The sequence below is a fragment of the Ascaphus truei genome, chromosome 2 (assembly GCF_040206685.1).
Source record: "Ascaphus truei isolate aAscTru1 chromosome 2, aAscTru1.hap1, whole genome shotgun sequence".
NCBI lineage: Eukaryota > Metazoa > Chordata > Amphibia > Anura > Ascaphidae > Ascaphus > Ascaphus truei.
Genome location: NC_134484.1, coordinates 404,634,821 through 404,647,772, shown reverse-complemented (window position 1 = coordinate 404,647,772; position 12,952 = coordinate 404,634,821). Strand labels below are relative to the sequence as shown.

The 12,952-nt window shown below is 45.4% G+C and overlaps 1 protein-coding gene across 2 annotated transcripts; it reads right to left on the bottom strand.

The window, feature by feature from the left end:
- Positions 1-3,546: 3,546 nt before the first annotated feature.
- On the bottom strand, positions 3,547-12,662 carry MTERF1 (mitochondrial transcription termination factor 1). 2 transcript variants are annotated; one of them, XM_075587387.1, is made up of 2 exons: positions 12,606-12,662; positions 3,547-6,361 (listed from the first exon to the last, which is right to left on the bottom strand). In XM_075587387.1, exon 2 carries the CDS (start codon positions 6,340-6,342, stop codon positions 5,200-5,202), a length of 1,143 nt encoding a protein of 380 aa, XP_075443502.1. In that variant the 5' UTR covers positions 6,343-6,361; positions 12,606-12,662; the 3' UTR covers positions 3,547-5,199. The 2 variants fall into 2 exon arrangements, with proteins under 2 accessions (XP_075443502.1, XP_075443503.1); XM_075587388.1 differs by lacking the exon at positions 12,606-12,662 and adding an exon at positions 12,410-12,599.
- Between the last annotated feature and the right edge of the window lie 290 nt (positions 12,663-12,952).

Genomic DNA, 12,952 nt, shown 5'->3' with positions numbered 1-12,952 from the left:
AAGGCAGCAGTCTGTACCACTTGTGATTTGTTTTATTTATTTAAGTGAACAGGGGTTCTCTCAGCAGCAGATCCATGGCCCTCTGGGCCCCCCCCCCCCCCACCCCCCTTCTTGATCGCCAAGCAGATTTGTCCCCCGAACAAGAATACTTGCTTGGAGACAAAATGACCACAGGTTAATGGCTTGCTCGCAGCTAACAGAAAAGTTGCAAAGTGATCACGGAACTATAGATCAGCACGGAGGCCACCGAGAGACAGAGGGGGGAGAATAAGCATAATAACCCAGGCCTGTAGGGAATCTAAAATTAACAGGAGTTGTGTTGCTATCTAGCAAAGTTTTCTTTTTAATCTGAAACAGTTAAGATTTTTGTGTTGCTGAAATTACCATAGAATCCAATGGCATCTTTTTTTCTTTGATACTTTGCTGCAGTTTTGCAGCAGGGATTCTGTAAGGCTGCGCTTATAGTGCCGGCTCTGGATGATGTCACCCGTCTCCGTAGCCCTTGCGAAAGTTGTAATTTGAGTTGGAGACGTCTCTCGCTACAAGGGGAGAGACGTCAGGCAAGGGGAAAGGCAGAGGGGCGGAGGCAAGAGCAAGGGGGAAGGCTGAAACGGAAGGGAGTTAAAATTTCTGTTTGTATGCTGAATTTACTTTAAATTACAGGAGAATTTACTATTTTAAAGTTGTTAATATAGTGTGTTTCACTTGATAGACACACAAACACACAATCACCAGGGCCGCCAACAGAAATCATGCCCCCCCCCAACCCATAGCGCACCTACCACATACAAATATTTTGTAGCGCGCAACTTTTACTTAACTATTTCTTCTTATTGTAATACAGAAAAAAAACATTGCATTGTAATCTGTTTATTTTTATATTTTCAACAAAAGACAGGTGACTGCCTGGGTGAGCGACGCTTCCTGATTCCTTGCCCGCTAGATGCAAGGTAGACTCGGGGGGCACGGCCGGGCCCCCGACTCACGGGGCCTGGGACGCCAACCCCGGCAGACCCCCCCTGTTCGCGGACCTGACAATCATACACACACACACATCCCCTTGCACACACACACACCTCTCCCTGGATCAAAAGCTATCCGATTGGTTTCTAGCCTGTCACATGGTGAGACCGTCGCTGTAAAAATCAAATTCTACTGACTACAGAGATTTAGGTTGCTCCTTCGCGCATACTATAAGCACATGCAACGGCTTCAAAGCATTTGTTTTGGCGTGATGTTGCGTCGCCATCACTATAAGCGCAACCTTAAACAGATGTAGCAGGCGTTATTGCACACGCTGGCGCGCAGTAGTGGGTGCACCAGTGTCAGACTCGTCCCTTTTCTTGCATGCAGCTAATCCATTTAGAATGGCAGCTGCTCCCGTCAGCACATTATGTAACGCGTCTGCAGGAGCAAGAACAGCTGCTACATCTGTATATGGCTCCCAAAAGAGAGAGAAAGAGGGCAGCCAGTTTTAATCTAAAGCTACAATACGCCACCAGGGTTGTCACCTTCTAATGAAGGCCAACCAGGAGAATTTGTTTTTAAATGTTGCACTTACCATCAGCGGCGTCCACTCGGCATCTCCCTTCAAATATGGCTGTGCGGCATCAAATGGCGTCCCATTGCCATGACGTCAAGTTGCCATGACAACGGGATGCCTTATGGCGCCTAGGCATCATGTGACCTCACGTTGTTATGGCAACGCGTGACGTCACTTAGCATTCCCGTTGTCATGGAAACAGGACGCCATTTGACACCGTGCAGCCATATTGTAGGGAGTTGATGGGGGAGATGCTGACAGACACCGTCGCAGCCGCCCCCCGGAGGTTTACTAGGTAAACCCGTAGCCCGGAGAGATGTGGCCAAAACATATAGTCTCCAGGTGAAACCTGGAGTTGTGGCAACTATGTACGCAACACTTCACAATATAACAGCTCACTGCAATATAATTTCACTTCATTTTGCCATATGACTAAACCAGGATAGCAACTGCTAGACTGGAATAGGTTAGCAAAATAACTTAATGATGTACTTGCAAAGGCTTTATTATATGAAACTTTATTTTTCTTACTTGTACCTATACATTCATCCATGACCTGGGAGACTGCAAGGGAACTCCCCCCCCCCCCCCCCCAAAAGTAACCAGAACCCCACATAAATAACTGCAAGATAAAGTCTGGAGGTGCAAGGCCGCGTTATTTTTTTATTTAGGAAAAGGTGGAATCCATACGGCAGAACATCCCCTCTGTTTCTTCCTCCCATCCTACACCTCTTCCTAACTCTCCTCCTGCCTTCCTTGACTCTTTTTCCACTGTCTCAGAGGAGGATGTGTCGCTGTTGATCGCCTCCTCTCCCTCTACCACTTGCCCTCTTGACCCCATTCCCTCCCATCTCCTAAAACCTCTAGCTCCTACTATAATCCCTACGCTCACACACATTTTTAACTCCTCCCTCTGCTCTGGAACCTTTCCATCCTCCTTCAAACATGCAACAGTCATACCATTACTCAAGAACAGCAAGCTTGACCCTACCTGTCTTTCTAACTATCGACCTGTCTCCCTCCTGCCTTTTGCCTCTAAACTCCTTGAACGTCTTGTATTCTCTCGCTTGCTCCATTTTCTCAACACCTATTCTCTCCTAGACCCTCTACAATCTGGCTTCCGCTCTGCTCACTCCACCGAAACAGCCCTCACTAAAATAACTGACGACCTCCATGCTGCCAAAGACAGAGGTCATTACACTCTGCTCATATTACTCGACCTCTCTGCAGCATTTGACACAGTGGACCACCCTCTTCTCCTCCACATTCTCCATACTCTAGGTATTCGGAACAAAGCTCTATCCTGGATCTCATCCTACCTCTCCCATCGTACCGTCAGTGTCTCTTTTGCTAACACCTCCTCCTCCTCTATTGATCTCTCTGTGGGGGTACCCCAGGGCTCTGTCCTGGGACCTCTTCTCTTTTCTCTGTACACACTCTCTCTAGGTGACCTAATAACATCTTTTGGGTTTAATTATCACCTCTATGCCGACGACACACAAATATACTTTTCAACACCTGTCCTTACACCTGCTGTACAAACCAAAGTTTCTGAATGGCCCTCCGCCGCCTTAAACTCAACATGGCTAAAACAGAGCTCCTCATACTTCCTCCCAAACCTGGCCCTACTACCTCCTTCCACATTACTGTTGGAACTACAATCATTCACCCAGTAGCCCAAGCACGCTGTCTAGGGGTCACACTCGACTCCTCTCTCACATTCGCCCCTCACATTCAAAACATTTCTAAAACTTGTCGCTTTTTCCTCCGCAATATAACAAAGATACGCCCTTTCCTCTGTTGCTCGACTGCTAAAACTCTGACTCAGGCCCTCATTCTCTCCCGTCTTGATTACTGTAACCTCCTGCTGTCCGGCCTTCCTGCCTCTCACCTGTCTCCCCTACAATCTATCCTAAACGCTGCTGCCAGAATCACTCTACTCTTTCCTAGATCTGTCTCAGCATCTCCCCTCATGAAATCCCTCTCCTGGCTTCCGATCAAATCCCGCATCTCACATTCCATTCTTCTCCTCACTTTTAAAGCTTTACACTCTTCTGCCCCTCTTTACATCTCATCCCTAATTTCTCGTTATGCACCATCCAGACTCTTGCGTTCTTCTCAAGGATGTCTTCTTTCCACCCCCTTTGTATCTAAATCCCTCTCCCGCCTTAAACCTTTCTCACTTTCTGCCCCACACCTCTGGAATACCCTTCCCCTCAATACCCGACTAGCACCCTCTCTATCCACCTTTAAGACCCACCTTAAGACACACTTGCTTAAAGAAGCATATGAATAGCACTGTGGATATTCTGAACACGATACATAAAGCTTGGCCCCCTGCAGACGCACTTACCAGAACTCCCTCCTACTGTCTCTGTACGTTCTACCTACCAATTAGACTGTAAGCTCCTCGGGGCAGGGACTCCTCTTCCGAAATGTTACTTTTATGTCTAAAGCACTTATTCCCATGATCTGTTATTTATATTATCTGTTATTTATTTGATTACCCCATGTATTACTACTGTGAAGCGCTATGTACATTAATGGCGCTATATAAATAAAGACATACAATACAATACAATACAATTTAACCATGAAATAATTGGTAAGCGCTATCCCTGCCAGAGTTCTCGCTCAAAGGGTTAAAAGGTCCTTGAACCAATGACCCGTGAAACCAAGTCGGGCCCACGTGACCCAGCCGTTGATGCGAGTGGGCTCCCAGAACTCACGTTTAAAACTAGCCCACTCGCCACTCCCAGTCTCACTGGGCCTTACCAAGTACGGAGCCCCGTCTGGCAAAGATAAGCAGACAAACACCACAACACTTTGACCCCATAGGGGGTAACAAAAATAGAGACTTATCTCCCCTCATTCAAGAAACTTCAGTACTTATTCTCATATTTCTTTTTGCTTTTTTATTTTCCACTAATAAACTTCAAACTGTAACAACCACATAAATAACCAGTGTTCGACAAACCTATACATTTGCACGCCCCGGGCGAGTGGATTTAACATTGTGGCGAGCTCCTATTAGCCCAAGCAGCACACGTGTGGTACTAGGTGGCGAGTAGATTTTTTGGTGATTTGTCGACCACTGTAAATAACCATATACGCAACAAGGTTGTGTTTCAATTGAACATCCAAACGAAGGAGAGATGGAGCACAGCTGGAAACAAAATGAACTACTAGGAGAGTGGGACCCAGATAAAAAAAGTTAGTTTATTGGATCAGTGCAAAAATACAAAAAAACGGAGCCCTCAGGCCCCCACCAACGCGTTTCGAGCCGGTGGCTCTTTCTCAAGGTGCATTTGATCTGGACTGTCTGGGACCTCCAGGGACACAATTTATATGCTTATAGTCTTGGGCTATTTAGCCAGTGGTTCATGTTGGAGCACCATACAGTTTCTTGTGACTGTGTTTCAATTGAAGAAACTAGGCAGGAGTATTTCTCATGCCTCAAAAATATCAAGATCGGCAAAAAACAGTAGCCTTCAAACAAAAACAAAAAAAAGCTGGGTGAGTTGTGTCCAAACTCTTAGCATTAGTACGAAAAATCAAAATCAGGTGTATATATTTATTTTAAAATATTACCAACACAACCCTTTACATATGTGTATTTATTTCAGTATGCAACAGTTCCTGTATTGCTGATATGTTCATTTAGAATCACGTAATTTTTTAAATCTAGCTTCGAACCTCGATTTACTTAACTCCAAAATACTAATCCCCAAGGCCTGGTAATCATAGTCAATATCGGCCAGGTCTTTTATTCTGCCTTTTATAGTGTCAACACTTACATCCAGAACTCTGGGTCTTTCAAGTATTTGATGACTATTAATGCCAGCTTCCACGAGAATATCAATTTTGGTGACAAAGTTCAAGTGGGACAGGTAAAGCATAGACGGACAGCTAATTATACAGCGAGTGATCTCTGCTTCTGAGCAACCGATGGAAAGCAGCTTTTGTTGAGCATTTGCAAAGTTCTTTTTAATGTAATTATGGCAGAGGTCAAGAATTTCAGCACCATGACCCTGAATAAAGACCAACAGTTCCCTATCTGTCAGCTGAAGAGCCGACTGGAGAAAATCAATATTGGCTTTGAGGCGTTTAGTACTTCTTATTAAAAGGAAAATGTTTTTTGAAATGATATGTCGAACAAAATCCTGGGGGGTTTCCCCTCCTAAACAAAGATAGACATCTTTTAAAAAGTCCACAATCTGCTTGTTCAGCTCTGTTCGGTTTGAGAATGTCCGAGGGGCTTTGGCTAGTAACCGGCTTAGATCTTTAGGCGTCAAGCCAAGGGAGCTGAGAAAAATTATATTTTCCTCCAAGTTTTCAATGTTCTCAGATCGGAAGAAGGATTCTGGGGAGCGCTCTACAATTTTGAGAATATCCGAATCGGTCTTCAAAATACTTTGCCAAATCTCCCACTTCTTATGCAGGTGCTCATGTGTACGGGTGATTGCTCTTGGGTATCTGGAAACAATGTTGGCAATAGTTTGTTTGCTAGCTCCTTTGGACAGTAGAAACTTTGCAAGGCTCTCCTCATGTGTGATCATCCTTTTTAATACTCCTGGCTGACGCATTCGTGCCATTGTAATATCCACACCCATGATCTCCAGGTTGCTCACTAAAGTCATATTTTCTTGGGATTGTTGTTGTATTTCAGCTGGAAGCTTTGTACAAGAATACCTGCAGGATACGGTGGTGGCAAGCGCACGGTTTGAAGTTACCACAGATGTATATTTCATGTGGTAAACACACAGGCCTGTTACACGAATTAACCCTTTCAATGCCATGGCTGCACAGTCTGATTTCCTAAAAGAGAGCAAAAAAATATGTAAATGTCAAAATCAGAATTTCCACATTGTGGGGTTTCCCCGGCCCTCAACACACAGAAGATTGTAATAAATATACTAGCATGTGAATGGTGTAACTTTAGGCACTTGAGGTCATTGGATAAGGTAGATGCAAAATATCGGTTATATAGGGGTCGTAAGTAGATGAAGAAATTAAGATGCCGGCTGGTTAAAAAGGTCCAGAAAAAGATTATTATTATTTTTATTTATTTTTTAAGTCCAAATCATATCAGCATGCTAGTCAATGTAATAAGTAGAGGAAAGTGATAGCAGTGTTAAATTGTATGTTAGGCTCACCTGTTTCACACATCTCTGCACTTTATCAGGGCCACAGTATAATGTACTGTACCTTGTGTACAGCTGTCTGGAAGTAGGTTTATGTTTTGTTACACCGAATGCAGAGACCGGATGTTACCAACATAGGAGTGCCTATTGCCAGTGACAGATATTCCATCAGGCCCGGGCCTCGTGTGGCAACATTTTGGTGCAGCAAAAATGACCGTCCCATATACATTTGCCGCGCTCTCGGGCCTGGTGCCAAGTCACTTACATATGTCGAGCACCTCTTTGCTGTCTCCTTTCTGCCGCCCTTCTTTCCGAATCGCAGCGTCAAATGACACCGCGGATGTCACCAATGTGGCATCACAGTGTCTCATTGCCAAGGCAACGTGATGACGCGTTACCATGTCAACGAGACACCGTGTGACGACGCTTTGGTGACGTCTGCGGCATTATTTGACGCTGCGAATCGGAAGGAGGAGGAGAGGGGCTGGGGAAAGTAGGCAGCCGGCATATGTAAGTGACATGGGGCGGCCGCGGCCTATTGCAGGAGTTAAGGACACAATTGGCATTTATTCCACGTTAGGGAGTCTGATACATTGCTGTATATATGAAAGACGAAAGTGTACATTTAAAGTTGTACCCTGCAGTTTCGTCTGGACTTCTGTATTTAATACACGGCTTTGGTTTCACGAATCGTTGAGTTTGAGTGTGTGTGCGCCCTTGGGGAAGAGTCAAGAAATATATTCTACAAAAACCGAGCAAATATACCTACTGAGAAGAGACAACACATACTCTTTCATACTCAAAAAGAGAAGCCTTATGGATATGTAAATGTCAAATTATTACACCACAAGGCAGGAATTATACATCTAGTTTGGGACAATTTCTAAGACTTAATGATAGACATAGCTGTTTTCTATTAATTTAGAATCTTATTTTATATGTATATAACATCTATATATATATATACACATCTATATATCCAGTGCTCGACAAACCCGGTCGCCAACTCGCCAGCTGCGATCGGATATTGGCTCGTGGCCAGTAGCTTTTCTCCTGCTCTGCAAAAAAAAAAATCCCCTGCTCGAAAAAAAAATCCCTCTGGCTGTGACGCGGCTTGGAGTTGCCAGGACTTCAAACCGCCCTTCCTTCTCTGCACGGGTAAGTAATGGGGAGGGGGGGGGTTTGGGGGTGCGCGCGCGCGTGCATCTGCTGCTCCTCCTCCTATATATCCTCCTGTATAATTGTGTCACCTCCTACTTACAAGACCTGCACTGATCCGGTCATGGAGAGGATTGTGGACACATGCGTGAGGTGGGGGGGAATTTAATGCCTTAATAAATATTTATACTGATACATCCGGTCCCCGGCGCTCCCGCTGCCCGCGCGGGAGGTAGCAGAGGTGTTTCTCCCCCCTCCCATCGGCGCTCCCGCTGCCCGCGCGGCTCATGTCTTTCTCTTCCCCCCTCCCTCCCTCTGCCCGCGCGGCTCGGGTGTTTCACCCCCTCCCTCCCGCTGCCCGCGCGGCTCGGGTGTTTCACCCCCCTCCCTCCCTCTGCCCGCACGGCTCGGGTGTTTCACCCCCCTCCCTCCCGCTGCCCGCGCGGCTCGGGTGTTTCACCCCCCTCCTTCTGCCCGCGCGGCTCGGGTGCTTGACCCCCCTCCCGCTGCCCGCGCGGCTCGGGTGCTTCACCCCCTCCTGCTGCCCGCGCGGCTCGGGTGCTTCACCCCCCTCCCGCTGCCCGCGCGGCTCGGGTGCTTCACCCCCTCCTGCTGCCCGCGCGGCTCGGGTGCTTCACCCCCCTCCCGCTGCCCGCGCGGCTCGGGTGCTTCACCCCCTCCTGCTGCCCACGCGGCTCGGGTGTTTCTCTTACACCCCCTCCTCCCCTCGCTCCCGCTGCCCGCGCGGGGCGGCAGGTAGTAGCAGGGTGTTTCCCCGTCCCATCCCGTGTGTGTGTGTGTGTGTGTGTGTGTGTATGTGTGTGTGTATGGGTAGGAGAGTGTGTGTGTGTGTGTATGTGTGTGTGTATGGGTAGGAGAGTGTGTGTGTGTGTGTGTGTGTGTGTATGTGTGTGTGTATGGGTAGGAGAGTGTGTGTGTGTGTATGTGTGTATGTGTGTGTGTATGGGTAGGAGAGTGTGTGTGTGTGTGTATGTGTGTGTGTATGGGTAGGAGAGTGTGTGTGTGTGTGTGTGTGTGTGTGTGTATGTGTGTGTGTATGGGTAGGAGAGTGTGTGTGTGTATGTGTGTGTGTATGGGTAGGAGAGTGTGTGTGTGTATGTTTGTGTGTATGGGTAGGAGAGTGTGTGTGTGTGTGTGTGTGTGTGTGTGTGTGTATGTGTGTGTGTATGGGTAGGAGAGTGTGTGTGTGTGTGTGTGTGTGTGTGTGTGTGTGTGTGTGTGTGTGTATGGGTAGGAGAGTGTGTGTGTGTGTGTATGGGTAGGAGAGTTTGTTTGTGTGTGTGTGTGTGTGTGTGTGTGTGTGTGTGTATGAGAGAGTGTGTTTATGGGTATGAGAGAGTGTGTGTGTGTGTGTGTGAGAGAGAGAGAGAGAACGTGTAGGACACCAGAAGTACCCCCCCACGCCACCCAATCAGTCATCCCCCCACCCAGTCAGTCATCCCCCCACCCAGTCAGTCATGCCCCCACCCAGTCAGTCATCCCCCCACCCAGTCAGTCACCCCCACACCCAGTGATTCATCCCCCCACCCAGTCAGTCATCCCCCCCCCCACCCAGTCAGTCATAGTCAGTCATCCCACCCCCCTGCCCTGTGCCCAGTCGCCCAGTCACCCCACCCAGTCAGTCAGTAATCCCCACCCAGTCAGACACCCCGTCACCCCAACCCCCCAATAACCCCACCCCGTCACCCCACCCAAACACCCAGTCAGTCACCCCAGCCCCCCAATCACCCTACCCCCCAATCACCCCACACCCCAATCACCCTACCCAGTCACCCCAACCCCCACAGTCACCCTCTCTCTGTCTCTCACCTGTCCGTCTCTCTCACCCTCTCTCTCACCCTCTCTCCGTGTCTCTCTCACCCTCTCTCCGTCTCTCTCACCCTCTCTCCGTCTCTCTCAACCCCTCTATCACCCCCTCTCTCAGCCCCTCTCTCACCCCGTCACCCTCTCTCTCACCCTCTCTCCGTCTCTCTCACCCTATCTCTCACCCTCTCTCCGTCTCTCTCACACCCTCTCTACGTCTCTCTCTCACCCTCTCTCCGTCTCTTTCTCACCCTCTCTCCGTCTCTCTCACCCTCTCTCCGTCTCTCTCACCCTCTCTCCGTCTCTCTCACCCTCTCTCCGTCTCTCTCACCCTCTCTCCGTCTCTCTCCGTCTCTCTCACCTTCTCTCTCCGTCTCTCACCTTCTCTCTCTCCGTCTCTCTCACCTTCTTTCTCTCACCCTCTCTCTCACCCTCTCTCCGTCGCACCATCTCTCTCATCCTCTCTCTGTCTCACAATCTGGATATTTTATTTACCCTGTATATCTTAACTGCCCTATACCTACACCGAAATAACCTATACTGCTTTCTTCCAGATCTGACTCAAGCTTCACACGGAAGACATCGGAACCCCCCTTAACCCAGAAGACAGGTAGGGAACACATTCCCTCCAATGTATAACATTGCAGGAATGAGGGTACCTGGACATTGAGGGACTGCGGATCAGGTAAGATCCCAGGCGGGATTGCTGCTTTAAATATTGTGAAGCGGGGACGTCCAGGCACTAGTTAAGGGGTGCAGGAAACTAGTCATTCACACCTGGCTTTTTTTCCTAGATTCGACATTTATACACACACACACACACACACACACACACACACACACACACACACACACACACACACACACACACACACACACGTAACAAGGACTAATTGTAGTATAATGTAATACAATAAATAAACTTATGTCAAAAACGAATGTTCTTACTAGAAATTTATTCAATTTATTTCATTTAGGGTTTTTTTTAAATGCGGGACTAGGGGCGGGACTAGGGGCGGGGTAGGGGCGGGACTAGGGGCGGGGTAGGGGTGGGACTAGGGGCGGGGTAGGGGCGGGACTAGGTGGCGAGTAGATTTTTTTGTTCGGCGAGTAGATTTTTGGGTGATTTGTCAAGCACTGTATATATCTATATACACACACATCTATATATATATATATATATCTATATATATATATATCTATATCTATATCTATATCTATATCTATATCTATATCTATATATATATATATATATATGCCATGCTTTTGTACTGCCCAATAGGTAGGAGAAGAAAAGAAAAGCGAAAGAAATGCTTCTTTAACCCGCATCCATATGGACTTCCCAGAAAGCGGTTTAAAACCTGCATATACAGAAGGTATACAACAAACGACAAAAGCCCCAATGCCACATCCAACATTATTAAGTTAAGTAAAATAGGTATCAGAGAAAACATGTTACAAAAAAATTATGCAAAAATGTTCAGCTGCAGGAGTAGAAATAAAACAAGCAGCTTTAAATCTATAGTTAAACAGCAGGATATCACACACAGACTTACAGTACAACAATCTTGTGTCACATTTTTTCTTCAGTATTTAACATTAAAATAATGGGATATTTTCAAGCTTAAATGTGCAGGTCATTTTTGAACCTGGGAAAATTGGGCGTAATATATATATATATATATATATATATATATATATATATATATATATATTATATATATAATCAACCCTTAACGCTGTGCTTGGGGTCCAAGAATCACATCACGCTATAAGCGGATCACGTTAGAAATAATGTACAATTGAATTGAATGCATTGTACAATAAGGTATTTAAGACATCAACAATCGTGTTGTAAAGTATTCATAAATACAAAAATTGTGAGCCACGCTTGCATCGCGTTATAAGCGGATTCGCGTTGTAACGGATCACATTATAACGGGGTTGAGCTATATATATTCCATTTTTATAGGCTTTTGCAGCACAGAAACTATCTGAGGTGACCACATGAAAAAAGCAAGTAAAGTTCAAAATCAAATAACACTGGTCTGCAAAAACAAACAAAAAAACTGTCCTCAACACAATGTGCATGTATACATTTTTATTCTCACTCAGAAACCCCATTTGGTGATGGTTGTAGCACTGCTGCTACAAATATTTCATTTTACTATGTAGAAATAACCCTAATAAAAAATATATATTTTCTCACTACAATGCAAATATTGGAATTGTCTATATATTACAAAACCAGTTCTGTCATAATTATCAAAACAATACATAAAATCTTCCTAGCAAATATTAAATGGAATAATTCCAACCTTTAACCTCCAACCAGAAGGTGAAATATTTGTCCTTATCTATATATTGATCTCTACTTATTTTAACTTGTCTTATTTTCTGTGTATTTTAATTACTTTAAATTAAAGTACAGTATTTATATCTTTATTTATATAGCGCCATCTATGTGTATAGCGCTTTACAGCAGTAACACACGTGACATAATAGGAATAAAGCGCTTCATACATAAACGTAGATGGGAAAAGCAGTCCCTGCCCAGAAGAGCTTACAATCTGAGTAAATTAATGTTGCTAGGAGTTAATAATTTAAAAAAAAAATGGGTTATATACTTTAAATGCCTATTACCATCAAATGTAATATTTCTGAATCATACTCCAAATCAATAAAATAAATCATCAGTTTATTTGTAATAAATTGTGGGGAAGTTATATTTACACCTCACCTGGTGTTACTCGGATTACATGAGCATATATAGAAGAGGAGGCCTGGCTAAGGATCAACAGAAATGTGAACAAAACAAGCAGGTTACATTTCAGGCACTAGAGTAAAATACATGAACATTAGGAGAACTAAACACATTCTATCATGACCCGACATTAATATAATATAACATTGCATTGCCAATGTCATCAACTCACCAACAACATCAACGTGCAGAGCACTTCCTGGTTACTACACTGTAACACGTTTCCCAATTGGTCAGAATAACCAGCTTTGTGATTGGGTATTAAATGCATTTTTCTGATTGGCTATGTGTGCTTCTAGTTGTTGCCTGTATAGCTCCTTCCCTTACAGATAACCTCATTGCCCACCGACCAGTGTTTAACTCACTGCTTAAAAAAACAGCATGGTCTCCTATTACTGGTTGAATTATACTATTTGTGATGGAGATTGGATTTTAATGATGTCAAAGCTCTGGTCTTCTACTGTATGTAACCCCATTGGGACGTGATTGCAGCACATTGCAAAGCCTTTGAATAAACAC

What these genes read in the sequence shown, in the direction of transcription:
- MTERF1 (XM_075587387.1), bottom strand. Translation starts at nt 6,342, where the DNA reads ATGGCATTGAAAGGGTTAATTCGTGTAACAGGCCTGTGTGTTTACCAC.